The sequence below is a fragment of the Motacilla alba genome, chromosome 11 (assembly GCF_015832195.1).
Source record: "Motacilla alba alba isolate MOTALB_02 chromosome 11, Motacilla_alba_V1.0_pri, whole genome shotgun sequence".
Taxonomy (NCBI): domain Eukaryota; kingdom Metazoa; phylum Chordata; class Aves; order Passeriformes; family Motacillidae; genus Motacilla; species Motacilla alba.
In genome coordinates, this window is record NC_052026.1 from 14,385,447 (window position 1) to 14,413,254 (window position 27,808).

At 46.0% G+C, this 27,808-nt stretch overlaps 3 protein-coding genes and 2 non-coding genes across 8 annotated transcripts in view; 2 read left to right on the top strand and 3 right to left on the bottom strand.

Annotated features, from left to right (window-relative positions):
- Positions 1 to 480: 480 nt before the first annotated feature.
- TRNAL-CAG lies at positions 481 to 563 on the top strand. The gene has a single exon. It is a non-coding gene; the product is annotated as a tRNA-Leu (tRNA).
- A 382-nt stretch (positions 564 to 945) lies between these two features.
- Positions 946 to 1,028, bottom strand: TRNAL-CAG. Its single transcript has one exon. It is a non-coding gene; the product is annotated as a tRNA-Leu (tRNA).
- Positions 1,029 to 1,938: 910 nt separating this feature from the next.
- LOC119705731 (plasmolipin) lies at positions 1,939 to 4,910 on the top strand. Its single transcript, XM_038148494.1, has 4 exons — positions 1,939 to 2,174; positions 3,493 to 3,666; positions 4,079 to 4,198; positions 4,278 to 4,910. Exons 1-4 carry the CDS (start codon positions 2,061 to 2,063, stop codon positions 4,389 to 4,391), a joined length of 522 nt encoding a protein of 173 aa, XP_038004422.1. The 5' UTR covers positions 1,939 to 2,060; the 3' UTR covers positions 4,392 to 4,910.
- A 1,704-nt stretch (positions 4,911 to 6,614) lies between these two features.
- LOC119705732 (ADP ribosylation factor like GTPase 2 binding protein) lies at positions 6,615 to 14,067 on the bottom strand. 3 transcript variants are annotated; one of them, XM_038148495.1, is made up of 7 exons: positions 13,973 to 14,067; positions 13,066 to 13,178; positions 10,934 to 10,992; positions 9,387 to 9,493; positions 8,655 to 8,740; positions 7,742 to 7,838; positions 6,615 to 6,685 (listed from the first exon to the last, which is right to left on the bottom strand). In XM_038148495.1, the coding sequence occupies exons 2-7, from the start codon at positions 13,101 to 13,103 to the stop codon at positions 6,623 to 6,625; spliced, it is 450 nt and encodes a 149-aa protein (XP_038004423.1). In that variant the 5' UTR covers positions 13,104 to 13,178; positions 13,973 to 14,067; the 3' UTR covers positions 6,615 to 6,622. The 3 variants fall into 3 exon arrangements, with proteins under 3 accessions (XP_038004423.1, XP_038004425.1, XP_038004424.1); XM_038148497.1 differs by lacking the exon at positions 13,973 to 14,067 and adding an exon at positions 13,882 to 13,935; XM_038148496.1 differs by lacking the exon at positions 13,973 to 14,067 and adding an exon at positions 13,696 to 13,797.
- Positions 14,068 to 14,401: 334 nt separating this feature from the next.
- Positions 14,402 to 27,808, bottom strand: part of RSPRY1 (ring finger and SPRY domain containing 1) — a 36,405-nt gene continuing 22,998 nt past the window's right edge. For both annotated transcript variants that reach the window (XM_038148234.1, XM_038148235.1), the window contains 7 exons: positions 26,976 to 27,091; positions 25,942 to 26,085; positions 22,495 to 22,606; positions 21,381 to 21,483; positions 20,121 to 20,273; positions 17,957 to 18,061; positions 14,402 to 17,059 (listed from right to left, as the gene is read on the bottom strand). In XM_038148234.1, the coding sequence (XP_038004162.1) occupies positions 16,963 to 17,059; positions 17,957 to 18,061; positions 20,121 to 20,273; positions 21,381 to 21,483; positions 22,495 to 22,606; positions 25,942 to 26,085; positions 26,976 to 27,091 (830 nt within the window). In that variant the 3' untranslated portion in view covers positions 14,402 to 16,962. The remainder of the gene's footprint in view (positions 17,060 to 17,956; positions 18,062 to 20,120; positions 20,274 to 21,380; positions 21,484 to 22,494; positions 22,607 to 25,941; positions 26,086 to 26,975; positions 27,092 to 27,808) is intronic.

Sequence of the window (27,808 nt, forward strand, 5' to 3'; positions counted from 1 at the left end):
CATCGCATTTTTGGGTTGAACTGGGAATATTAATGCAGGTGCAGGATGGGGAGGCGATTGTCCCACTCTGCTCTGTGCTGTGCAGCCTCACCTCGAGCTCTGTGAGCAGATTTGGGCACCAGAGTACAAGAAGTATCTAAGGCTGTAACAGAGCATCCAAAGGGGGCCGTGAGGATGGTGAAGGGTCTAGAGGGTAAGCCATGAGAGGAGTGGCTTGTTCAGCCTGGAAAAAAAGGATATTGAGGGCAGAGCTCATTGTGGGCTGCAGCTTCCCCAGGTGATAGAACCTGAGGGAACGGCTGAAGCTGCGCCGGGGGAGGTTTAGGCTGGTTGTTAGGCCAAGGTTCCTCGCGCAGAGGGCGGTCGGGCTTTGGAAGAAGCTCCGCGGGGCGGTGCCGGAGCCCGCGGGCCGGCGGGGCTCCCGGAACGGTCGCACAACGGCCTCAAGTGTAGCACGGGCCGCGAGGGCCGCCCAGCGGTGTCAGGATGGCCGAGCGGTCTAAGGCGCTGCGTTCAGGTCGCAGTCTCCCCTGGAGGCGTGGGTTCGAATCCCACTTCTGACAGCACGTCTGCTTTTGCGTTCCGCTCCCCTGCAGTTAAACAGCCCATCGCTTTTTGCGTTCCGCTCCCCTGCAGTTAAACAGTCCATCGCTTTTTGCGTTCCGCTCCCCTGCAGTTAAACAGTCCATCGCTTTTTGCGTTCCGCTCCCCTGCAGTTAAACAGTCCATCGCTTTTTGCGTTCCGCTCCCCTGCAGTTAAACAGTCCATCGCTTTTTGCGTTCCGCTCCCCTGCAGTTAAACAGTCCATCGCTTTTTGCGTTCCGCTCCCCTGCAGTTAAACAGTCCATCGCTTTTAATTGCGCGCCCTCGGTCGGGTTCGGTTTTTTTCATTCACGCTCCCGCCTGCCGCAGCTAAAAGCGCCCGCGGGCGGCGCAAAAGTAGCTGTCAGAAGTGGGATTCGAACCCACGCCTCCAGGGGAGACTGCGACCTGAACGCAGCGCCTTAGACCGCTCGGCCATCCTGACCCGCCGCGATGCGCAGCCTTGCAGCCGCGTCCCATCCCAGATCCAGCCGAGCTGCTGCGCCCCGACACTGCCAGGACACCCCGGGACACCCCGGGACACTGCCGGGACACTGCCAGGACTCCCCGGGACACAGCCGGGACACTGCCAAGACACTGCCGGGACACTGCCGGGACACCCCGGGACACTGCCGGGACATTGCCGGGACACCTCCGGGACACTGCCGGGACATTGCCGGGACACCCCGGGACGCCCCGGGACGCCCCGGGACAGCCCCGAGCCCAGCCCTGAGCCACGGCCTGCATCAACGACCTGCGTGATGAGGCCCGGGGCGCCCTGGGCACATGACACCAAACTGGGAGCAGTGCCTGATAGTCCAGAGGCTCCTGCTGCCCCCCAGGGTGACGCGGACCAGCCCGAGATGCGGGGCTGACAGGAATCTCCCGCAGTGGAGGCTGATGAGGCTCTACGCAGATTGCCCAGAGAAGCCGTGGCTGCCCCGTCCCTGGAAGTGTCCAAGGCCACGTTGGAGCCCGTCCAAGGGCTTGGAGCAACCTGGTCTAGTGGAATGTGTCCCTGCACGGCAGGAGGTTGGAACGAGGTGCCTTAAGATCACTTCCAATACAAATTATTCCAGTATTTAACAAGGAGATGCGTGTCGCCCGGCGCCCGCAGAGGAGCCACGTCAGGCACCAGGATGCGCCGGAGGCCACCAAATGTCCCCGGTGAGCACCGAGCAGGACACGGCTGCACGGAACGTTCCGGTGACCCGGGCTGCTCCAGGCAGAGCATCGCCAGGATACGGGGAGAGGGGGCTGTCACGGTCTGCGCCACCCTTTGTCGGCGGTACCCCGGTACGGGGACACGGCGACACACCGGGAGCGCAGCGCGGCGCCGGGCGGAGGTTCCGCCGCATGCCCGGGCGGGGGCGGCGGGGCGGGGGCAGCCGCGGGGCTCAGCCCGACCGCCCCGGAGCCACCCGCGCCCCGCCCGCGGAGGGGCCGTGCCGGGGCCGTCCCGGGGCCGGTGCGCGGCATGGCGGGGCTGCCCGGCGCCGCGAGAGCCCGCAGCGCCTCCCCAGGCTCCCCCCCGGCCCTGGACGGCTCCTTCTTGCTCTCGCCGCTCGGGGGGCTGATGTGCGCCCAGGCCGTGAGTACCGGGGAGGGGGCGGAGGGGGGAGGGCATCACCCGCTCGGATGATTTTCTTCAGCTGGAAACAGCCCGGGCTCTCTTTGGCTGCCGCTCCGACCCCATGTCCGCTGTCTAACCCTAGGTAGTCCCCATCCCTAAGACAGTGCAGACTCCTCTCTCCTTCACTCTGTAAAGCCAGAGGAAAAATCGGATTCTTGTCCTCACACCCCTTGCCGGTTGTAACTCCGCTCGGTGGTTCCCAGTGCCAGGCACGGGCTGATCCGTGCGGGCATCTCCGCAGGGCACAGCCGAGGGGTCGGGGGTGTGTGAAGCCCAGTGACACCGGGGAGCTGTGCTGGGGGTGTTCGTGAGGCTCCCACGCTCCCTGGAACACTCTCAGCTCTCCAGGTTGTCCTCCCAGGCTTTGGCGGCTGCTCTCAGAGGAGCCCAAGGGTCCTTGCACTGTCAAATCGAGCAGCAGCATCACTGCCCATCGCTTCAGCATCGGAGGCAACCACAATAATGTCGCGCTGGTGCTCTCCCCGGGACCGCGGTGCCACATGAACGCACGGGGGTGGGTGTTCAGCTGCGTCCTGCGCCGCTTGTGACCTGCCCACGGTGCTGCCCCGCCGCCTGCGAGCCGGTTCGCTCGTCCCCTCTCCTCGGGGCAGCCTTGTGGGATATGCCCTGAGCAGCCACTGTGAAACGGCTGGCACAGCCCTGGCTCCTGGCTCCAGATTCCAGCCCCTGGGCATGACTGAGCGGGTGGTGACAGAGGTAAACGCTCAGGGAAGGGGCTGGGCAGGATGCTGCTGGAGGCGCCTTGTAGGAGCGCCGGGAAAGAGAGATGGAAGCAAGGCCAGCAGCCGAGACCTTTCAGCTCTGCAGCTGCTCCCCCCTCTGCAGCCCCCGGCTCAGGCCACGCTGTTAATCAGGCTCCCGCTTTGCCCCGGCAGCGCCAGAGCGGGGCAGCTCACGCGTGCCCCCTCCCACTCCCGCAGGAGCCCCCTCTGCGTGTTTCTCCCCAGCGCATATTTTGTGATCACGAGTGTTAGAAATGGATGTGACGGACAAGGAGGCATTGTCGGGGCAGCCGAGCAGCAGGGCGTTGGACGCGGGCAGGACAAAGGCTGTTGTGTTTCTCCCCTGACAATAGGCGGTGCGGGCTTACACAGGGGCACGGCGGCTTTCCAAGGAGCCCTTCTCCTGCCGAGTGTGCCGCTGATTTCCTGGAGTTGGTTGCTGTCGGTGCTGGTGTGCCTGGGCTTGTGGGTGATGTTCTGTGCTCCTCCTGCAGGAAGCAGCCCCTGAAGAGGTTCCCCTTTTCACCCCACAGGTGCTCGGTTTGCTGGTGTGGTCTCTCATCGCCGCCACAACGTACCACCTCCATGCAGCATATGGCTGGGTGATGTTCGTGTCCCTCTTCTTCTGGATACTAACACTCCTTTTCTTGGTGACTTACCTCCTGCAGCTTCATCAGAAGTTCTACATGATCCCCTGGCCCCTCGTGGTGCGTAGCTGAGAGGGAGTGGCAACCAGGAAAATTATGGCAACGAGGAGATCAGAAGAGGGGGGATCCCAAGAGGGGATCTTTCAAAGAGGGGGGATCCCAAGAGGGAAACATCTTGGAAAGATAGTCTGGGAAGGCTTTAGTTTCTTCTGGACCGAGGGAACCGAGTTCCCTGCGCTTTGCACAGTGACGTTGTTTAATTCTGCCCTTGAATTGCTCAGAAAATGCTCGAACCAGAAAATCACGTGTCAATCCAGAAAGTTACAGCCACCAACTGCTGCAGTTGTGGGGTCACCCAAAAGCCTTCCAGCACAACCTGGGGAGCATTTAATGCATTCTCCTGGGGAACGGGGAGGAATGTGAACCTGAGCCTTTTGCTCCCAGGCCTCACGAGCTCCTCTTTGTTTCCCAGCTGATGATCTGCAACGCTGTGGCCACCGTGCTGTACATCACCGCCTTCGTGACGTGCGCGGCCGCCGTGCAGCCGACGTCCTGGCGGCAGTGGGACTACAACCGCAGGGCTGCCGCCTCCGTGAGTACCGGCGGGCAGGGGAGGGCCCAGGGGCCGGGACAGCCCCCGCGGTCACACGTGGGATGTGCTCCTCTTCCAGTTCTTCGCCTGTGTCACGATGATCACCTACGGGGTGAGCACCTTCTTCAGCTTCCGCGCCTGGAAAGGGCTCGGCAGCAACGCGGCCACCAGCCAAGTGAGCGACCACGCGTAAGGAGGGGACACAAAGCCCGGCCACGGGCCACCCCGCACCAGCTTGTGCCAGGCTTGGAGCCTCGCGTGCCACCAGGGCTCGTTCTGGGACCAGCCCGTGCTGGCAGCAGTGGTCAGCACCGGCTCACGTGGATGCTGCCCTGTGGTTTCTGATGATGCTTCCAGCTGACGTGCCCACAGCACGACCCCACCGGCATCGCCACGGGGACACGGACTTGCTGGGGCTGCAGCTCCTGCTCATCCCCGGGGCCCAGCTGGATCCTCGCCAGAGCAGCTCCACTGAGGGCGCTCAGCCAGTTTGGCACAGTCCGATACTAAAACTGACTAACCCAAGCCCAGGCTCCCCTCTCTGCTCATTCACAGCTACAGAGTAAGTAATGCAATTAACGGGGTGCGGAAACAGTGGCAGAGCTGGAAGATGAGAAGTGAAGCAAGGGAAGCAGTCATAACTGCTGTTGTATTGATTTCTAACAATTTGAATAGAAATTTTATGCTTTAAATAAAAACATTCCTAAATCCAGCACTGGAGTCTGTCATGAGAAAACTTGTCTGGTGAGAAGTAGCACACACAGCATGGTGGGGACAGCAGAGATGTCACAGCAGAGGTGGCTGTTCCTTCCCACTCCACGAGGGTTTTAGCCCATGTGGGCTATGGAAGGAACAAGTCCACAGGGTTCACCTCTCATTGCTTTATGCACACACACGCTCAGAGTGTGCAGCCAAGACCACAAGAACACAAACGAGGTGCCAAGGCTTTGATCACTCCCTCTTCCTGGCTCAGCACCACACACTCCTGAGGCCACCTAATTAACCAGCAAGTCAATTTTGCCCATTAGCTGCAGGTCATTTTCAGAAATTACAATCAATTCTGCAAAAGCTCTGGGAACACAGGCAGGATCAGTGCCTCAGGAGAGGGAAGAACCACACTGCTCCCCGTGCAGACCACAAATTCACCTTTTGGGTGTTTGTCAGAACAAGAGGTGATGCCCTGCCAGGCAGAGCAGCTTTTCCTTTCACACCCTCCTTGTACAAGGTAGTAAAAGTAGATTCAGTGAGTTCCAAAGCTGGTGCATGGTGAGCTACACTGCAAATCTTACTGCACGCTCTGCATGGAAAACTACCAGGTTGTCTGCAGAGGCAGGATCAGGAAATGGAACTGCATTGATGGAAGGTGAGAACTGAAAAGGAACTGGACACATGGCATTGGCCCATGACAGATCTGCCTTTATTTGCTTGTCAGTGAGTAAATCAAAGGTCAAATTTCCACAGTTATGAATATATAGACATATATATATATAAAACAGGAACAGTAAGAAAATAAAATCAATAAAATTAATAAAAATTAACATGGGAGGTCACTATTGAATTCCAAAATCTAGATAGAAAATTTACTTACAAACACTGCTAAAGGACACCAGTCACAGCTTTCCAAACTCTGACACGTTCCAAATTAATTTAGCATTCCTTCAGAACCAACTGCATCACCAGGCAACTGAGACTCCAGAATCTGTATCTCTCTGGCAAGGATGTGACCAAAGAAATGATGTGCTGTCCCTATAAAGAAGCTGATGGCTGATCAGCATGAACTCTGCCTTGGCACCTTGTAAAAACCTTCCCTGCACACACTGACTTCTCAGTTAAAGCCACATCCCTGAGAACTGAGCATCTTTTACTGCCTAAGGCCAGGCTGGATGGGATTGTGAGCAGCCTGCTCTCGTGGAAGGTGGGTTGGAACTGGATGATTTCCAGTTAAGCAATGGTGCTGCAGGAACAGAAGGAATAAACTGTTCTCTGTGTTCAGCAGAGACAAGACAAAGAACAAGGAGCTCAAACTGCAGCTCGGGCACTTTATATCAGCGTGCAAAAGGCTCCCTGCAGCAGCAGCAGGGCACTGCAGAAAACTGCCCAGACAAAGCATGGCAGCTTCTAAGAACATCCTGGCAGACATGCCAGAAGTTTGGGTAGAGCTGGGGAAAGGAAGACTGCCTCTCACAGTCTCTTCCATCCATTTGCACAAGGGTATAAAAATCCCAGAAAGCTTTGATTTCACCCCCTGGAGAGGGAGCCACAGTTCTGGCCTGGCCCCAGCGAACACCCACCTCCCTCACCGCGGCGTGGAGCCGAGTCCCCGCCCCTCGCCCCGGGCCTCTCTTGGGAATCGCTGCCTTTCACCTCCGAAATTCGAATAGAACTTGCTTAAAATACAACAGAACTCCCTTCAGAATGACTTGTTTAATGGTTTAATGAAGTCACCACTAACGCACTGCTTAAATCCAGACTCCGACCTTCTTTTTCCTAGAAACACGGGGAAAAAAAGAAATCCGTGACTCCATGAGGGTTTGGAATAAGCATTTCAAAAAATCAAACAGGCAATACATTTTCTGCTGCATCAAACCAATACAAAATTACATATACTGGAGCATCTGTGACTGAATGTGAACCCAAGAAGACTGTGCAGGAATCCCTGGGGTGAGGAGGCTGTCACCCTGCCCATGCCAGAGCAGAGCCTCGTTCACCCCTGGTTGGGAACGCTGTGCTGGTGGCTCAGGGATCTACTGGAATCTGGCTCCTGTCATTTGCCTCTCAGAGACCCCAATCTGCAAATCCCAGATGCTGAAACATAGACTGACTCTTTCTCTTCAGCCTGTCCCCATCTCCACAAAATTCACAGGGATGGGGAAGAGGCAGAAGCATAACCACAACTGTGACTCTTGCTCCTTGTCAAACAGGACTGGACTGACACTGGAGAGCACTGATTTTTATTTTGCTAGGGAAAACCTCATCCAAAAATCTTAGCACTTTTCTTTATTTCTCCAGCTGGCACAGAGAGGAGGAGAAAACAAATGAAAGAGGCTTAAAAAGAGATTTTTTGATAGACTAGGAATAAAAAATAAAAGAAGATACTATAGAGTCAGAATGGCCAAGGTGGAAAGGCATCTCTGGAGGTGATCTGGGCCAAACCCCATGCTCAAGCATGGTCACACAGGACTGTGTCCAGACAACTTTAGAATATCTCCAAGGATGGAGAATCCACAAGCTCAGAGACTGTCACAGTGAAAAAGTGTTCCCTTCTGCTCATTTGGAAAACAATATCCACAAATGCAGGAAGTTCACAAAAGCAGGAAGAGCTGCTCCACATGCCAGCTTTATCAATGTTTTCTATAAATCATTAAATGTGCAGTTTGAGTTTAAAAAGCCACTCATTGAATTAATTTTTCTTCTGACTCCATTACAGCCTTTGATTAAATACTGTGACCTTCTGTAGAAACTTTTCCTTTGGCACTCTCAGGTGGAGCTACACAAAACCAACAGCTACTGTGCCAATGAAAATAAACAATGTGACATACTCACAGCTCTGTATTCCAAGAACATTTCTTTGAAAGCCAGAAAGTCTGTAAATGTGAGAAGCAGATCAAATATATCACCTGGCATTTCATCTTTGTGTTGTCTACAGAGAAAAAGAAGTTGGGGAATAAGAAAAATATGTTATTTTTAAAATGGTACAAGGTCAAAAAGGACAAGTAGAATGATATCAGTATTTAAACAATAATATTATTGCAGGTTATCATATAGCAAAACTGTAGACAAATATTAAAAGCAGTATTTCCAATCCAACTACATTGTTAAATTTATCTAAATCCAAGACCTATGATTATCATATCAGTCCTTGAAAACCTGACCTGTTTATTTAAGAAACTTTAACAATTAACCAGATTCAAATATTTTAAGATACTCAGTTCCAAATTACACTTGATTTTCTTATTCAAGGGGAAAACCAGTGATCTTTCAAAAACAAGCTCATCAGGAAGCTGGTTAAGCTAAAATGACCCAATGCAAAAGCTGAACACAAACCAAACTCTCTCTGGATGCTCCATATGAAAACTGCAATAAAGGAATTCAACCACATGACTGAAACACCACCAGGCTACTGAAGTGCCTGGAAGAGATAAGACACAACCTTTTATGGGTCTGGCTTCAAAATGACAAGGAATATGAAAATCCTCCAGTGCTCTCACTCTGATTTCTCTTCCTATCCCTTCAAACCCAATATACTTCAGCAGGACAATTCAGAAATTTAGCGTTGCAGGACATGCTGAAGGCAAGAAAAGTGGTCAGCCACTGCCAGCATGAACACTTCTATTTTAAGTTAAAGTGGAACCATTATCTAAAGGGAGAACAGCCAAAAACCTAAGCTTTAATCCAGATAAAAAGAACTGAGAGGCACACAAGCCACTCCTCAACCAAAAGCAAAGCAGAGACTTACTGCAATGACACTGTGAAAGCAACCATATCAAACCCACGAATCCGATCAAGCAACTTCTCTTCAATGTATTTCTCTACTAAAGAGATCTGAAAAAAACCCAGACAAACCACCCCAGTAAGATCACGACAGATTTCAGAGGCAGATTTCAAACAGCATCCCTTCACTGACACTCTGCATGATCCTCACTGGGCACAACTGCAGATTCCTCAGTGGGTGCTGCTGGTTCTGTTCTCTCACCAGCCCTGAGGCACAGAGCTGCACATTTGTGCTGGGGATCTTGGGGAGAACAAACACTGACTATTTGAATCTAGTAACAAATATTTTTCCAACTCATTTAATGGTACTGAATAGCAGACTGCTCTAGTTTCTTGATTATTCTTTGCATGAAGAATGTGATTGAATTATCCAATACAAGAAATAAAGCAACTGGAAAAGAAGAAACTTTGTTTGCACATATGCTAAACACATTATTTACTGCAGCAGTTGGCTAAATTTCTATACAAGGGAGCTACATAACTTCCAAAATATCTCTAGAAAATTTTGTGTGAAACAATGAGAAAGGAACCTAAAGCTTCAGAAAAAACCTTCTTGCTCTCAGACCATGGCTGTGTTTCTGCAGGACACAGGAACATGTTGGGATCTGCTCCAGGTAAGCCCAGTATTTTATAAGGGGAGAACTATATTAAAATAAAAAAAAAAAAAAGAAAAGAAAAATAGGAAAAGGTATCTTACATATTCATTAAAAATGTCTGTATAGATGAGCTTGTTTTCTTCTGAGTCATCAAACTCCTGGTAGTGCTTCTCCAAAAAATTCCTCTGTATTAACTGGAAATCATCATCTGGGCCATAACAGAAATGCAGCACAGAGTTAGGAGTTTAGTCATTCTTTCTGTAACACAAACCCCACATTCACTGGTCTTCTGCTTCCCTGCAGTAACCACAGAGCCCTGCACACGTGCAGAGTTCATCACATCAGCCCCACAGCTGCTGCCAAACCACCACTTCTGACCCATCTGTGAGAGAACAGAGGCTGATGGTGAAGTATTACCAAAACAGTCCCCCTGCTCTACAATTATTAATAGTTATTTATTCTCAACCTCTTTTTGCTCTGGCTCTAAAGTCAGCAAAACATCTGTATTTTTTATTAAGTGAACACGTCTTTCCTACAAGAACTCTAAGTTTTTGTCTTTGAATTTAAAAAGATTAGTGAAATTCCCAGATTAAATTTTCAATTGCCAAAGAATTTTTTTTGCAGTTGTGGAAGAAAAGAAGAGTAAAAATAAACACGGTAGGTTACCATGGAATTCCACAAAACAGGTATAAATAAAAAAGTTTACTTATGAACACTGGTAAAGGACACCAGTCACAGCTTTCCAAACTCTGACACATTCCAAATTAATTTAGCATTCCTTCAGAACCAACTGCATCACCAGGCAAGTGAGACTCCAGAATCTGTATCTCTCTGGCAAGGATGTGACCAAAGAAATGATGTGCTGTCCCTATAAAGAAGCTGATGGCTGATCAGCATGAACTCTGCCTTGGCACCTTATAAAAACCTTCCCTGCACACACTGACTTCTCAGTTAAAGCCACATCCCTGAGAGCTGAGCATCTTTTACTGCCCAGGGCCAGGCTGGATGGGATTGTGAGCAGCCTGCTCTCGTGGAAGGTGTCTCTGCCCGTGGCAGGGGGTTGAGTGATCTTTAAGGTCCCCTCCAACCCAAACCATTCTGTGATTCCATGACCATCTCTGTGCTTTAGGGCTGCATACACAGAAATAAGGTTCCCCATTCTTGCAGCTTTCAGTCCTGGAACAGAACCAAGTCTCAGGCTGCAGCTCAGGGACTTTATATCAGCGTGCAAAAGGCTCCCTGCAGCAGCAGCAGGGCACTGCAGAAAACTGCCCAGACAAAGCATGGCAGCTTCTAAGAACATCCTGGCAGACATGTCAGGAGAAGTCTGGGCAGAGCTGGGGAAAGGAAGACTGCCTCTCACAGTCTCTTCCATAAACATCCCAGAAAGCTTTGATTTCTCTGTGAGATGCACAAACATCTTTACTGTTTCTCTAAGAAGCAGTGTGCTGCAATGATGTGGAGAATAATTTTCAAGAGTCACAAGCACACAGAAGAATTTTATGTATATTTTTACTGCACTACCAGGTAGGAAAGGAAAGCCACCATGAAGCAGGCAGGGGCTCTGTATGTTGGCTAATTAACAGAAGAGCAGCTGGCAAGATGTTTCACAGCCCTGTTGTTGTCTGTACCTACTTGCAAACCTTACCCATTATGATATCCTCCAGATAGCCAACAACTGCATCAAACTCATCAGAAGTGGTGGAGCTGAAAGCAAAAGAAAATATATATATTTTGACCACAGCAGAAATTAAAGTTAAAATTAAAAAGTGTTAACAAAAGCCTAAGTACAAATAAACAAATAAACCCAGTAATTACAAGGTAACTGAAGAACTTCCTAGTTTCAACCTACAAAACAATCCATGGCACTGATGAGAAGATTGCTCCATGGAGATTCTCATCAGGCCTCTATTCTGTTTCCTCCCAGCAAGGTAGGACTGCCTATTTTTTCTTGCCTCATTGCAAGAAAAAATAAATGTTGTTTTACTGGCATTACTGTCAAGGTAATTCTAGTTCTGGTGCAAAAGAATGTAAAGAGTGTAATTAGAACAACAAATTAAACCTTTTCCACCCCACAAATCCCAGCTGCTACCAGTTCCCCTTTCCTGCACATGGTGATCACAGAACTGTAGACACTCTTGATAATATTTTGAAATATTTGGTCTTGTGGAACAACTTAAACTGAATGTATACACAAGTATTACATAAATGAAGAAACCTAAATATTTTTCTTATGCAAGAAACGTCCTTATATGATCCAAATAAATGGGATAATCTCCTAAAGTTATTCCATCATGAGCAAATATTAAACACCATTATGGATCTGATTAATCCAGGGAAGAAATCTTTGGTGCCAGCATCAGGAGTCTGGATCTATTATTGTGCAACTTGTTCAGACAAAATAAATAACCCACAGGATGTCTTTGGCATTCACAGCTCATCTTCAGTGGGAGATGAACTCTTCCTATTTCCTCCAAGGGATGAAAGACAAACTTTTCTCACACATGAGGGAAAGAAATCTCAAAGAAACAGGGATATTTGTCTTTAAGTAAAAAATTGCTTCGATCAGAGAAAGCATCATTTAAATGCAACTGAATGTCTCTTTCTCATCAGTAAACAGAGTAGGACAGCCCTTCAGATTAAGTTTTGAAAAGCTCATTAAAGTTGCTTTGCCATTAGAGAATACTCCAGTGAAATTCATCCAACAGTAGTTTAGCCGACAGCTTAACTATAATCAGGCTCGCTCCAATCAGGAAAAAAAAAAAAAATAAAAGATCTTCGATTTCAAAAGGAAATTGAAAGGATAGGATATCCTGCTCAGCGAGGACATCCTAGCAGCACCATCGCTGCTGCTGCTGCGGGGAGCGGAGCGGGGCCAGCCCGCCAGCGGGGCAGCCCCGCACAGCACCCGGGCGCAGCGCCTCCCTCGGCCGGCGCTGACCTTGCGAGCGACGATTTCCACTCTTTCCACCCCTCCAAATAAATGCTACTGCTAGTTTTGCAGCTTATCCTAGCAGCAACAGAGAAAGCGTTAATTTTAAGCCCTGTGCAAATAATGGAATTTACCCGTTCCAAAAGAACCCGATCCCATCTCTTTATACAACACATGGGCATCCACACACCTGCAGAGACACGAGCTCACCAACCCTGTGCTTTAATTCCCCGTCACCTCATAACACCCAGATTAGTCCAGCATGCTGCACTGCTGAGGCAGCCCTGGCACCGGCCTTTGCTCAGAGTCTGAGGCTGAAAGAGTTAAATCCACGCATGCCAGAGGCACAGGCACACATCCCCTTCTGCCACAACTCCTGGGAGAAGAGTTCGGCAGACACCTGTGGGGTAAAGCAGCATCTCAGCACCTGCCAGTGTGAAACTTGGCTGAGGTCACCTGTGGGTGGTCTCAGTTTTAGGAGGAGAAGACTCAAAGAGAGGAAGAGTCTCCTCTCTCTCAGGATCAGCGACATCAGACCAGAAACACTCTTGAAAAGCAGAAATTCTGAATTTAAAATGAACACCAGAAAAAGCAATTTCTAGCCGTTACAACCCTTAGCAGAGCTACCCAGTGCTACACTGACCACAGTGATATTTAGACTTCACCTAAACTCTGTACTGATGTTATTCCCTCTTGCAGCTTTGCATTCTGCACCTTTGCTCTCCTAAGAGGCAGAATCTGCTAAACAGTGTGGTGTAAATTCATTCCTGTAATTATATTCCTATCAAGATATTTTAATTAGCAATTAGCTTATTGAAATCTGACACATGAGAATGCAGCATACTCACGTGGCTACACCCAAACTTTCTCCATCAGAAGTCTCCATTGTTCCTGCCTAGCCAGAGTGGAGGAGATGTATGTTCCAGCTGTTAGTGGTTATTTCTTCTTTTTGACCAAAGCGCTAAGGAATAATATGACTTAGTGTTAATATAAATCAATTGCTAAACTGCCATACATTTCCCGAAGAGCAAATCAGAAGATAGATTTTAATTCTTAAACACAGGAATTTCAACCTTGCGTTCTTCTGAAATGATAACTACTGCTTTTCTGTAATAATCCAAACAATCTAGAAACTTTCTCTGCCTATTCAGACAACAGGCTCAAAATACAACCAGTCCCTATAAAGGGGTTTTGGGTCACCTCTACATCTTTTCTCCTGAAACACCTCTGGCTGACCATTACAGAAATAAAGTCAGATAAGCTAAAAGTGCCACCCTTTGGATCGCTTTGGACAGCGATCCCAGGGGCTGTGTCCTGGCTGGACACTCGGCCCAAGGTTGTGAGAGGGTGCTGGGGACAGGGCACAGGGCTCCCCGGGCACAAGGCACACCGGGGACAGGGCACCCCGGGCACAGGGCGCACGGCACGCCGGGGCCGCTGGCGATGGGAACCCGCTGCTCCCGCTGGGCTTCACCCACCGCCGGCCCCCGGAGCAGTCCCGGTGCATCACCGCGAGCCCGGCAGGAGCCGAGCGCGTCCCTCGCCTCCCCATCCTCAGTGCCGCCGAGGGCGGGCAAAGCCCTCCAGCCCTGTCCCTCCCCAGGCACCCAGCCCGCCTCACTCCCTCCCGCTCCTCAAAGGGACCCAGGGCAGCGGGCCATCACCGTCCCTGTCCGCACAAGGCGCTCCAGCGGTGCCATCCCGCCGTTCCCGGGACAGCCCCGCTCCCGCTCCGCGCCCCCCGCCCGCACCCACCGCCCTCAGGCCGGCGCGCAGCCCCCTCCCCTCGGGCCGTCTCCAGGGGAACGCGCTCTTCCGCCCCGCCCGCAGCCAATCACAGCGCGGCTCCGGCCCGCCGGGCCCGCCCCCCCGGGCCGCCCGCCCAATCAGAGCGCGGCGGGGGCTGCGCGGGAAGGCGGCGCCGCCGCCATGGCGGGTTGGGGAGCGCGGCCAGCGCCGGGCCGGGCCCGGAGGGGCAGAGAGGAGACAGCAGGATGTGCTCGTTAATGGCAGCGGTAGAGCGGGCTGCCCGTCAGAGAGCAGAGCTCCGAGGTTGGGGACAGTCCCCAGCTGCAGCAGCCCAGCGACCAGCCCGAGGCCCTGGGCCCCCCCGGCACGAATGTCCCACCCGAGCGCATACGCGCACCTCCGCCTCAGGCGAAAAGGAATTCAAGAACCACAAACAGCCTTCAGGATGTTTTTATTGTTGAATGGACAACTTTGCTACAATTAATTTCCCCCTGTGAGGGCCTGTGGAGTCGCCACCTCCCGCCCCTGTCCCCAAGGCTACGGGGGGTGCAGGCAGCGAGGGTGACACCGCACTGGTCACGGCGTACCCAGCTTGACAGAAATGCCCCCGGCCTGGATGGCGGCAGAAAGCCGGGCAAAGTGTACAGTCTTTCCCTTTGTGAAATGAACAGGACAGTTCTCTGCAACACAGCTCCCTCCTCCGCCACCGCTGGCTTCCTCTGCCCAGCACCAGCTGCATGGAAGACGGGCTGGGGCAAAATTTTCCAAAGCAATCACATCTTTCCCATAATACAGGCACTTAGCCCCATGTCCACAAAGGCAGCGAGGCTCTAAGGTCACCTGCATTCCAAGGGGACAGCAGATGCCTAGAAGCCATTGTGGACTTGGGCCTGAAGACCTTAATCTCATACAGCAGTTGATACGAATTAGAAGTCCTAGGCACTTCTGAAAATTTTACCTCAGTTAATCCTGGCCAGGGAAACCAAAGCCCTGAAATTACTAGACTCTATTAAGGCAGAGTTCCAAATGGTTCTGTCCCACCTCTTCCCTAAAGTATGATTTTTAACTTTGTACCTTAGGGATAAAAACTCATCATTGCGTTTGGAAGCGCTTAGAACTTCATTTCCAAGTGATTCTGAATTTTTAACACCCTTTGTGGCAGTGATGGAGCTCACGTTTGCTCACTGAGCATGGAGCTGGAAGGGACTCGGCCCTGACTGAAAACATGGATACAGCAAAACATTGTAAAGTACACTCAGCGAGGAAATGAGATCCCTGTGGCACAGATTTGCCAGTCTGACTTAAATCAAACCAGGCATCCAGGGTGGAAGAGAATCCACATTTTAGCAAAAACACTAACCAGCAGTCTGCTGCTGGATTCAGTCTACATTTGGACAAAAGTCAACATGAAAATGGACAGAACTTTCCTAATTCACACATCTCTGGATGAAGTTCAGCACCCTTGAGTTAGCAAAGGCAGAAGGTGAAAGGAGTTGCTAGAGAGCTGGGTTCTGGGACCTGTGTGCAGAGCTCTCAGCTCCTGCTGAGGTCTGGAGGAAGTCAGAGTGCTCAGCAGGAAGAAGCAGCCTCAGCTCTGCTTTTTTAGTACTTCATAGTACAATAAAGATAATAAATGATTTTAAATATAAGCTACATCACACCATGAGAATTCACTACAACAGCCTCTGCTGCTGAATCACTGCCAAGAAGTGGGATGGTTTTGGTGTAAGTTGTGTGTGAATTAGTAAAGTTCTACTATACAGACAGATATTTTTAAAAACTCAACCGGTGCAGGACTTGGAAGAGACCGAGTCATACCCTCAGTTGGTGCAAAACAAGCAGAACCCCACCTATTTTTGTGCTACTTCACTGACACCAGCTGTGAACCCTGATTCCTTGTAGAAACCTAGTAAAAGTCGAGAGCTGCCTACTGAAGTGCATCCTTAACATACAAACATCACAAATGTGTAATTAAAGTGGAGCAGAGATTCCCACTGTATGATCCCTACCAAAAATAGGAAGTGTGGCCCCCAAACCTGCTCAGAGCAGGACTGACAAGTGGCAAGCAAGGTGCATTTTTAAGGAGTTAAGAATAAGACTGAAATTGCTATCCAAATAACCTCGTTTTAAATAAATGGGTCCAGAACTCTTCTCTAATATTTGAAGATATATTCGCTTTGGAAAAATTGAGCTAACTTTCAAAAACAACACTGATTAAAAAAGATGTTTGATGATACCTTAAAAAATACCCAGAATATCAAATTAATTCCAGTCCAGCATTATAATTAGTTAAGAATACCTCCTGAAAATTATAACCTCACAAAAAAATGTGGGTACCGAAGTTAAAAGTATCAGAAACATTATGTACTTGAAAATACCACTGATCTTTTAACATTTAAAAACAAATCAGAACATTCTTTGGAATCACCAAGTTATTAAAACCTGTGAGCTTCTCTACAGTCTCCACACTGTCTTTTCCATCAGTCTGTGTACAGATTCAGTCTTTGAGCAGTTTAATATCGGAAAATACAGAGTCTCTGACCAGCAGGAGGCTACATTAAACAGGAAAACATTGGCATTCTCTTTTTAGTACTGACTTCTGCCAAAAATAGACTTTCGAGCACAAGACAGCACAGCCCTGTTTTAGGAAATACTTATTTTCTCTTCTAAAATGCATTGTATGTGTACTTCCAGTGCAAATTTTTTCAGCACTTGCGACAGGCAAGAAGGAAAAGGGGAAGAAGAGACAACTCCATCTGCTCTTGCTTGGAGGAACCAATAGCCAGAGCTCCTGACTGCTGAAACCAGCTCCCATTGCTGGCAGCTGGGAAGAGCTTATTAAAGATTTCAGTTTTAAGATAAACAGATTACAGGTTAGCATGAAATCTGGCCGTGGCTATGGTTCTATGTGCATAAAGATTGGTTAGAGATGCTTTCCCCTTTCAGTATTGGTTGGAGTTCTTTAAAAACAAGTCTGTGGTATTTCTCCACGTGTGTCATGAAATGTGAGAGATCTGTCTGACTCGGGTTTGTATTTCCTGTCGACACAAAGGGCAGGTCTCCAATTGCAAGGCACACTCCATGCACAGGTCACTGAAGGAGGAGAAAAACCAGTTAAAGCCTGCTTTTACAGTATGAAAAACTAATCAACAACAACAAAATAACACAAGCACTAAGCAGTTTAGTCAGCCTGCCAGAGGCACAGTCAAGTCCCTCAGTGTGCAGATTAGGCATTGCAAGGTGTGGTGGATCCATTTACAGGCCTTGAGAGGAGCTCCTGCTGCTCAGCATCTCCCGGACCTCTGCTCAGGATCCCACTTCCCTGTGCTCATTAATCCTTGCACTCACTCTGGTCTGGAGAGCACCCCCAGTGCCCTGCAGCAAATTCTCCAATCCAGGCACATCTCTTTTTAACTTTCCAGTGTCTAGACACATGGCAAGACTCCTTCCATGAGTGCTCTACAATTTTAAGGAATTGAACTTAACTGGATTAATTTCCCAGTAGGCTTCTTAAAGGCAGGAAACTGCTATCTATTATGGTAGAACTCATACTGCTCTCTCATTTTGAGCTTTTAGAGGAATTTGTGACTTGAGACCATCCATTTGTTGAACATTTAATGAGTATGAATTTTCTGCTCTCCTCACATGATCTGGATTTCACAGCACCAGCATCAAGTACTAATCTGTAAAGCCTTTGACATCAGGGAAATAAGACTCAGTAGCCCAGGGCAGCACACAGATGTAGCCTCTGTACATCCCCAAATACACACACAGTTAGGGGTTCAACCTGCTCAGGTCTAGGATGAGTGGAATAGTGGGAATACTGTGTTTAACCTCTACACATCACATCCTTAAAGGAAGGAAGGTTATTTCCTTTATCCTGGGGAGTCAATCAACATGAGCAGGGACTGCATATGGCCTCATCTCAGCTGAGCATCACACACATATTTTCCTATTTCTTTGGATTTGGTTTTTTTTTTAAGGTTTTACCTGTGTCCACACGGCCTGAGTTCTGTGTCTGCTACCTCATCACAGCAAAGTGTGCAGCAGTTCTCTCTGATACTCACTTGCTTCAGCAAAGCCAGGCGCCTGTGTCTGAAGGGAGAGAGAGACAGACCCCACCAAACATTAATTTGACTCAAAGCAATAGATTCAAAACTATTCTGAGAATTGCATCCAGGCCAACATAACACTTGTAGCAGTGCTGCATCACACTGCTGATAAACATCAATCACAGATGCCCACAAAAAAAAAGGCTTAACAGACCCAGAGACCTGCAAAACAGTCTGATTCCCTATTCTGGTCTGTCAGAAAGGGACAAAGAGGGGATTAAATAACAATTCTCCTAGTTCCCACAGCTGAACACTTATAGAAATTCTTTTATACCTGGCTACTTTCAGGAGTTAAGAAAAAAACCCAAACAGATAAACCTCACAAACCCATGTATCAACAACATACAGAAACCCTATAATGCTCTAACACAGTTTAAAAGAATAAAAACAGCAAATTATATCAACATCCCAGTATGGCAACAGCCACAAGGGAGAGAAAAGAGGGAAAATCCCTCATCTGATGAAATAAGACATTTCCCACCTGGGACACACACTCAGCACCCAGCACAACTGTTCAATGGCAGGGTGATGTGTCTTGCCCCAACACCAGATGCACTAAATTCAGCACAACTCCGCATGAGTTTATGTTTAATCCTGTGATGGATAATTGGAGTCCACTTATACAGGCCTTTGCCTTATCTCCTATCACTTTTAAGATGATCAAAGCTATCTTTTAATTTAGAATTGGCTTCTCATTTCCAAGCAGTTCAGGCTGTAGGACAGGGATGATCTTTGTTTACACAAAGAACAGTGTCCAACCTTGAATGGAGCCTTTCAGTGCTATTGCATAATACAGAGTCTGTAACACAGGAGGCCAACTTTCACCAGTCAGGCATCAACAGGAAACCAGTTTCCCCCAGTTTGTCTCTCATCTTTTGGCACAATCATTACCAGCTCTCACAGCTTTTGCCTAAACATTGCAAGAGCAGTGCCAGAACATCAATCCCAGATGCATCAGCCAGAAACTACAAACCCCTCATCCAGTGTGGGACACGAGCAAGACAGAACAACAGATTTGTACCTAACAGATCATCTTAAAGGCTACATCAGACTCTTACTTAAAGCACCTGCAGTCACAAGCAGAAATAATTTACTCTGGCTATGGGCAAGAACAAAATGATTTTGCAAATTACATTTGATTTTCTCTGCAAAAATACAACATTCCAAGCCTCAAACTTTGCCAATGTGTGACTCCAACCCAGAAGTAAGGGGTTTTTCTTATTTCTTTTTAAACACTAAGATACTTAAGTACCTGAAATGCACTTGATCAAAGCTAGATAATTCAAAACCAGTCTCTGAATTTTATTACAGCCAGGGGTACCCCCTCCAACAACCTCACCCCCACTTAATTAGTTGCAGTTTAAGATTATTTGAGTCACATACTGAAATCCAGGGTACACCACATAGATTACACTGTACAGTGTTACTGCTTATGTTATAGTCAGTTATTTTATTATTAATAATTTGATTCAGATGAGCTATTAGTTTTCATTTCTGCCAGAAGTTTGGTAAAAGCTAAAGAAGAATGTATCCAGACCTGTTTCTATCTGGGTTGAATTATATTTAGGTGGGAAAACACTTCTAAATTTGAATAACCTTTGTCACTACTGTCATTCAAAATCAGGGGAATTTTCATCAGGATCAGAAAAGGACTTACAATCATGGAGCACCTCCATGCTGCCAACACCACTAATTAGGTCAATTTTAAATAGGACATCTTTTTTTAATTAACACTATACCTCCTCAATCAGCCTAATAATCATTAGATGGCAGAAGGTACTTCTGCTAGAACAGCTTACTGTGTGGTACTAGTTCATTTTAATTAGCTTAATATTACAAAATATATTTTAATTTAATGGATTTTGGTTGCATATCTCCTGCCCTACTGATGAAATTGCACTGGAGCCTACTGTCTCATCCTTTTAGGAGAGGAACCTATGGAGGTATGACTCCATAAGAAATAGATCTGCTGAGTACAAGGCAAACTCAGACATGAAACATTCTATTTCTCTACATGCAAACACACAAGGTAGGAGGATTACCTGGGCAAAATGATTTTCTCTTCTGCTGTCAGAAAGGCATGATCATTGAAGGTACTAAACTTCATTGGTGGTGGGTACTTAAAGGGTTTTGCCCCAAAGTTGAACTCACATTGTTGATAGGACATGAAACTTGCTGCAGCAAAAAATCCTGATCTGCAACATGATGGACAGGCATTTTAGAATGACTGAAATAATAGTAGAGCTTTCAGACATGTTAGGGTACATTTTCAAATGGTAACACTGAGACAAACAAGTCTAATACAAGTTGTGTAGCTAACTGGGAGAGCATCAGGCTGCAGCTGAACTTACCTTGTTTAGATCTCAACTCCTGAATTTACTATTGGGATTTATCTGAATTTCTTAGTGAGTCAGCCAATAAAGGCTGCCTACTGTACAACTAGGATCAGTCACACTTTTAAAACCACAACTATCACCTCTCAAATTTACTGGAAGGGCACAAGTTCAGTAATACCCCAAGTTCTAACAAGTACTCAAGTTTGTCAATTCCATACTCAAAGCACAGAGCACTAAAAGCTGAATAAAGAAGATACTCAGCAATTCTTTAAACTGAACTACTCTTTGCCTGTATCTTGAACTTTATTCTAAGGAGAAAACATGGATGAAATTATTAGCCTGCTAGGAATAACTGACAAAGTACTGTAATGTTTAATTAAGCTGCATAGGAAGCTGCTTTCTCAAGTATTACACCAGCTGATCTTTTCTGAAGTAAAAGGCTGAACTTCCCTGTGAGAGTTAGAGGAGTTCACCATGTGTTAATTTTAACAACAGTTGGCAAAATAAGCCCAACACCTGCCTGCAATGGTACCAAGAGACATCCTCTGATGAATATTCAATGTGCTGCTCCAGGAGCTGGCCCCAGTGAATGGCAGTCAGTTAACAAACCCTCTCCAACACTTACAAGATAGGTTTTATTTTTCAGAAGAGAAGTTCCTCAGGCACCAGAAAATTGTTCATCTTTGCTGCAGCCTCATTCTATTTTAATACTATGCTAATTTGACAGTATAAACCACTGAGCTGAACATACCTTTGGAAAGTCCAAAGTATTTATTTTGGACCCTGAAATCCACCTGTAAAATTATATCCCTCTTATTGATTTCTAAGCAACTTTCAACAGGGAAACTTGCCTAATGATGGCTTCAGGTAAGTAAATATGAATTTACATCTCAAATTAAAAACTCTTCATATAATTAACACAATTATCCACAGAGGTCATGTCCTTCCAAATGAGCAGATACTTACACAGCAGATGAAAATACTTGCTTCTCAGCAGGAAGCTGGTTTCCATTTAAATAGAAGATCATTTGCTTTTCTTGCAAGTCTAGTAGAAATCCTATTGTGTCTCCTTACATGCAAAACAAAAACAATTTAAAGACTTAATTTCTGTTAAATGCCAACAGCTGAAACAGTTATTGTTTCAAGTATCACATATGTCACTGTGAGTTGTCTTACTTAAAAGGAACTGTTTGCAAAAGCACAAAAGAAGAAACATTGATACAGACAGTAACTAAAGAAAAAAACCCAACCCAAACCAAAACCAAAAAAACCCAGGAGAAAATAGTAAAAAAATTAAGTATTTTAGTCTGCCAGAGCATTAATACTACATAGTTGTAGAAGTATTGCAGAGTATTTGCCAAAGCCAGAAGAAAGCTGCACTCTGTCACTCCTTGGCTATTTTACACCTGTTGAAAATAGACTTTAGCAAGTGGGTGTTCTGAGAAGAAATTTCCAATATGCTTGTGCTATTTATTTTTAAGAGGTGTTTTAATTTAGCCATCCTTGGGGGAAAATTTTAATAGAAGAGAAGGCGGCACAGTTCACACAAGCTTGGCATGCACAGAATCCTACCAAGATTTCAAAGCTGAGATCAAGAACAGAACTTTGCTGTCCAAGTAGTTATCCAAGAATTTAAAGTAAGCAAGACAGTGCAACTCCTCCTTAAAAAAGAAAAAAAAAAAGTCTAATTCAGAGATCAAGGTTTTTTCCCCTTCTCTAAAACAACTCTTTTAACCCAGAAAGGAAGATTTCAACCCTGTTGTGTATGACTACAAACAAGTGGGAAAAAGTCTAATGATTAAATTTCCAGTGTTAATTTGTGCTATGATTTTCACTCTGCATTTGAAAAGAAAAAGTGTTTAACCAACAAGAGCCTCTTTACACAGACTGGGGAACAAGACTGTAGTGCCCACTGTGCTCATTTAAATCACTCTTAAAGACACAGTAATTATTAAACCTTTGTGATCATCAGAAATGGGCAGGAACTGCTTTGTTCACACGTATGAACAGACACCTGCAAGGGGAAAGAATCCTGTGCAGAAATCCAGTTAGGATAAAGAGCAGCAGACAGACTGAATACCTTCTTTCCAGCAGGGATGGGAATGTGGTTTACTTCTGGCGTTGTACCAGATCAGCTGCCGGCAGCCATCGTACGCGCAGGAGTATTCATCGTCCCCGATGCCGTAACCTTCCTTCAGAGACAGAGCACAACATCTCAGCCTGCAGCCACTCCTCACACCCAGGGGCTCAAGCCTCTGATCATTCACCTCAACTGTTGGAACCCTGAGAATTTTGGACTTTCTGTGCTGACAGACACTGACCCCCAAGAGAACACTGCGTTTGACCTGAGGCCGTGGAGAAGGCTTTCAAAGCTGCATGGTAGAACTGGGATTGTGGGTGTGGAGCTTGATTGGAAGTGTGGAATATCACATGGTGGAAAACTTGGGACTTTAAGGTCTAAAATATAGTAATATATATATAAAGCAAGATGGAATTTTTAGGGTGGAGGCTAGTCCTTCTCCTTCTTCATGGGTTTGTGTAAGTAGATGAAAAAGTCCACATTGTGGGGTATGGGTGGTTGGTTATTGGGTTGAAAGTAAAAAAAATTTAGGTGTTATTTCTTAATTAGACAGTTTATTCTTAAAAGGCCTTGTAGGAAAAGAGATAGGGCTCCATTTTGTAGTTTGTTAGTGAAGTGCTGTAGAACTCATTCTCTGAGACTGTAACATAGATGAGAACTAATGAACATCCGAGTCCAAACAAGAAATACTGTCTTGTGCATTTAATCCCAACCCTGGCAGAAAAAAGTAAAGAATTGGCACTAAACCACTCTTCCAGCAGCAGGAATGGTTTCTTTCTCTCTCCCCCATGAAGGTAATATTTTTTTCAAACTAGTTTTAGTTTCATTTTCACATCAAAAGGGAATTTGTTGGCGTGAGGAGGAAGGGAGAAGGGGATACTGTTTCCAAAGTGTCTTCCATTCTCTGTGACCTCAAATCACTCCTGTCTGTCTAAGTATTTAAATACCAGAAGGCTAGCACCCAAATAGCTTAAATTTTTGCATCTTTAGAAGTCACCACAGAGTAACAGCCACTCTCTTATCTTGAAGTCCCAGTACCAAGCCTGTAATGCCCTCCCCACAAGATATCCCTGTGCCACCAGAACCCACAGTACACAAAGGGAACAAACACACAGCCCCTTCACCTCATTTATTGCATATTGTCCCTTTCACTGCCAGCCTCCCTCAAACTGTGAAAACATAATCAAGTGATAGTCCTAAGGTCCAAGGCAAACACAGAAGTAAAGAGTTTCAGAGTGAGAGAAAAATCTGTCACACAGCAGAGCACAGCCATGAAACCCAAAGCATTATGGAAGGTAAGTAACTTCCTCGTGCTCAGCATGGTTTGTCTGGAGTGCAAATACCAGACAGCATCTGATTACACAAGCCTCTCATGTCCCAAATTAAAGCTAAGCCCAGCTAATGGGTGTTTAATGTCATATTTAGGACCAGTCTTTTTTGTTACAGATGCTGTAAATAAAGAGCATATGGCTTCTGAGGCCTGTGTTTGTGACATACCCAGAGGATAATATCCTTGTATTTCAGGCACACACCTGATGAACTTAAATAACAGCAGCATTTGGCCACCAGCAAAACAGCTGCAGCATCAGAAAAATCATCCTACTCAGAGATGTGACATCTCCTATTTTCATACCTTGTACAAGACACACAGAAAAATGCACATACACCAAGCTCCTTAACAGTAAGTGGGGAAAAAAAATCTTTTAAGCCTCTTAGCAGTCTAAAGGCAGACACATGGCCTTTTATTTCACACAGTTTCTGTTACACTCAGTGTCTGCAAGGACTGTGCTCAGCATGATATTTTTGTTCAGTTGGTGGATTTTGATTTTTAGTATGGTTTGTAATTTTTTTTAAACTTAAATCACACTTCAATTCCACGCTACAAATGTGGGACTGGACTTTGGATGTGTCACAGAGATATGTGCATGTTACACATCAGCAGAAGACAATGCTATTTCCATGAATAATTAGAAGAAATGGAGCAAGACCTCTGAATTCACAGGCATGCCTAAGTTAAATGGTGAGAGAAGCTACTCTTGCATTCCCATTAGGTTTCTTGCCACTGGTGTTTAACCTCCTTAATATATTTCTCTCATACCCTCACAATCAATATTTACTCACATGTATGTATTTGGCCTATCTTCATATGAACTTCTGTATTTTACTCAGCTGTAGAATGACTTTTTCTACAATAATCAGAAATTAGCAGGTTTAACTGCTTATCTCTACATGAAATATATAATTCTTCTCCTAAAATAAGTTCCAAGTAGGAACAGAAAGCCATGCAATTACAACACTAAAGAAGGGCTACAGGTGAATTTCTCCCTCAAGCTTAGCCAGCAGAAGTGTCAACTTGAAATCTCAGCACTGTTTTCATTCTCAGCACTAGGCTAGGCCTAGCATACCTTTTGTCCTAAAATTCTAGCTTGCACTTCAATGAACTTTAATGGTCATTTGGAAGGCTGATAACATGAAAAATTAAGCTGAGGTAGAGAAGGTTTTGGGTTGTAATCATTACTCTTTCTTATTAAGGAAATACTGAAACAAGTGATAGCATAGCACAAGAAGCATACAAAGTTTCTAACAGCCATGCAGAGTTACCATGAAGATTTAAGAAGAAAGAAGGCCTGGTGACATCTCCGTGGTGATTAACTATGTTCGGACTTCATGTGCACAATGCACATTTTGCTTTAATGCTAGCAAGAACATAATCTTACAAGTAAATAGTAGGAAGAAGAATACTTAGAACTAAGAAAAAGATACAAAATTATCTGGATGAGAAGGACAGTAAAGGAAGCTATAAAATAAGACAGCAGACTTGTTCTGTACTTTCAGGAAAAGGCAAGAAGGTAGAGGGTTTAATATTTTTTAATCCTTATTTTTAAGTAAAAAGAAGCTTTTGCATTCCAAGACTGTCCCATATTGGTGCTACCAGCAAGTCCAATGATACCACGTTATCCCAGAGTGAATTAATTCCCCTTGTGAAAGTTAATTTAATAGGAAAATGTGTTAAAGAGGATGAGGAAATGGCTGCTTGGTGACCTGTGTAAAGGACAGTGTATGAGAAACTGCTGTTCCTAGTGACTTATTGTTTGCTTCCAAAACCAGAGAGTAACTACTGTTATCCACAGAATTTCCAAGAGATTATGCTACAAGAAATAAGTAGTAAGTTCCCTATAGCTTCCAGACAACAGCCAGCAGATAACAAGCTGTCTCTGCTGCAGCTCTGCATGACTTAGCTGAACAATGTCAGTCTGTAGCAATAACTGACTTCTCTTGTACCACCAAATTCAGCAAAACCAGCTCTTCGTGGACACAGAAAAATTGAAGGAAACATGCAAGTGCTCAGTTACAACCACAGAATAACCAGAGCTATTTTCACAGATGCTGTAAGAAGGAAAATACTGATGTTACAATCACCAGCTCAATGATATTACAGGTACTCACATGGTTGAGAAATTTGCTGTCTTTGGTTGCCCATCCTATCTGCATCACTCCTGAAGTAATAACAGTAACTTCATAGTACCAGACTCCAGAGTCGACACAGAACGTGCATCTCACGCTTTCGAAGGACGAGGCATCACACCGTGCCTGCCAAAACCAAACAGAAACCTGGTGGCTCCAAAACCACCATCTCCAAAACCCACCATCCAAGCCTGGTGTCTCCAAAAACCCAAACAGAAACCCGGTGTCTCCAAAACCCACCAAACAGAAACCCGGTGTCTCCAAAAACCCACCATCCAAACAAACACCTTCCTGCCCTGGTTCAAGTTTGAGTATAAGAATGTGCCAACATAATTTTAGAGACATTTCAGACTAAGTGACCTCTCTTTATAGCAGTAGTTGTCACACAAACTAGTGAGTAGGCAAGACTGAAAATTGTTAAGAGGTTAAGCCACAGGCAAAAAAAAAAAAAAAAAAAAAGAGGAGAAAAGTAGAAAGTTGACAGCAACAATTTAAAGATTTAAAGACTAAGACAACCGAGACAGGAAAACCTTAATCACTGGTTGTTAACTGATTCCTGGTAGGAAGGACAAGGAGGCCTTCAATGTAAATTCATGAAAATACATCTCTAAGTAGTCAAACAAGTTTTTAGAAGGAGTTAGAGAAGAAGGAAAAAAAAAAAACACATGGCTGAGGCAAAACTCTGACTGCTGTGAGCTTTTCAAGATGAGACAGGACCAACAACAGAATGACATTTCAACTAAAGCTGCTCACAAAGTAAGTGAAAAGCCATCTGACTCTTAAGAATCCTCATCACTTCCCTGAAGTTTTGGGGCACAGGCATTACTTCAGTGTGAACATTTCTACAACTGAGATCAGTGTAGTGATGCTACAACCCTTTGATGACAAAGCAAGTTTTCTGTACAAAGCTGGCAGACAACATGGATTCATTCTACAAAATCACAGGAGCAAGTGCAAAGCAAAACCTGTCTTTCTTCAGCCTCTTTTTCAGTTTGAATACATGAAACAATTCCTACCTCTAATCCATGTGGTGAGATCTTCAGGTATTCACTGACATCATTGCTGTTCAGCATAGCCCTAATGTTGGTCAAGTCAACCTTCTCATATGTAAACTGCCTGCCCTCTTTTAAAACTGAAAAAAAAAAATCCCAACCAGTGTTAGTTACTGCTGCTGCAAAACTTGATTTTAAACACTTCATACAATGATAATCTCTCTAGGTCCAGGTAGTTTTTGGCATAACTGAATGAAACACTGAGATTTTGCCTGCATGAAAACAGCTTTCAATAGAGTGTGTGTTAAATACCCTCCAAACATGAAAGCATGACCTGTGCCTCTGACTGGAGCTCCCACAATCTAATTAGTACTTGCAGGAAACCCACAGGCAAATGGAAGGCATCCAAGTTCACACCAAGGTGCCACTGCTTCAGGATTTACCAGTGCATTTGTATATTCAGTGGGCAGAGCTTTTATGATTTGTGATTGTGGAAACAGATTTGGGAATAGGAAGAAGGGGAAAACAAGGATTTAAAGGTTTCTACCATCTCATTTTTAGGTGATGAACTTGAACTGAGCCAAAGCAGCTCTCTTTCTCTCCCTGCTTGCCCTTTCTACATGGAGGGATCAGAAGCATTTCTCTTGCCAGGTGTCAAATTGTTGACACATACATGTTAATTTATAAGTGAAAGATCTTATCTGAGGACCCTTCATATAACTCAAACTTGCCATAACACTTACACAGACATTTACTAAACACAGCTGACACTGGCTTTCCATAAGCTGACTAAAGCCCCTAAAGCCCAACAGACCTTTTACCCAAATTTATCTAAAAGGCATTAGAAAATACAAGGT

Excerpts from the sequence above, each read along its gene's own strand:
- LOC119705731 (XM_038148494.1), top strand. The coding sequence starts at position 2,061 with ATGGCGGGGCTGCCCGGCGCCGCGAGAGCCCGCAGCGCCTCCCCAGGC. Across the intron at positions 2,175-3,492 it reads GGCTGATGTGCGCCCAGGCC|GTGCTCGGTTTGCTGGTGTG; the intron begins GTGAGTACCGGG and ends TTCACCCCACAG. Across the intron at positions 3,667-4,078 it reads TGATCCCCTGGCCCCTCGTG|CTGATGATCTGCAACGCTGT; the intron begins GTGCGTAGCTGA and ends TTTGTTTCCCAG.
- LOC119705732 (XM_038148495.1), bottom strand. The coding sequence starts at position 13,103 with ATGGAGACTTCTGATGGAGAAAGTTTGGGTGTAGCCAC. Across the intron at positions 9,494-10,933 it reads TCTGGAGGATATCATAATGG|ATGATGATTTCCAGTTAATA; the intron begins GTAAGGTTTGCA and ends GTTATGGCCCAG. Across the intron at positions 7,839-8,654 it reads GCTTTCACAGTGTCATTGCA|ACAACACAAAGATGAAATGC; the intron begins GTAAGTCTCTGC and ends TTTTCTCTGTAG.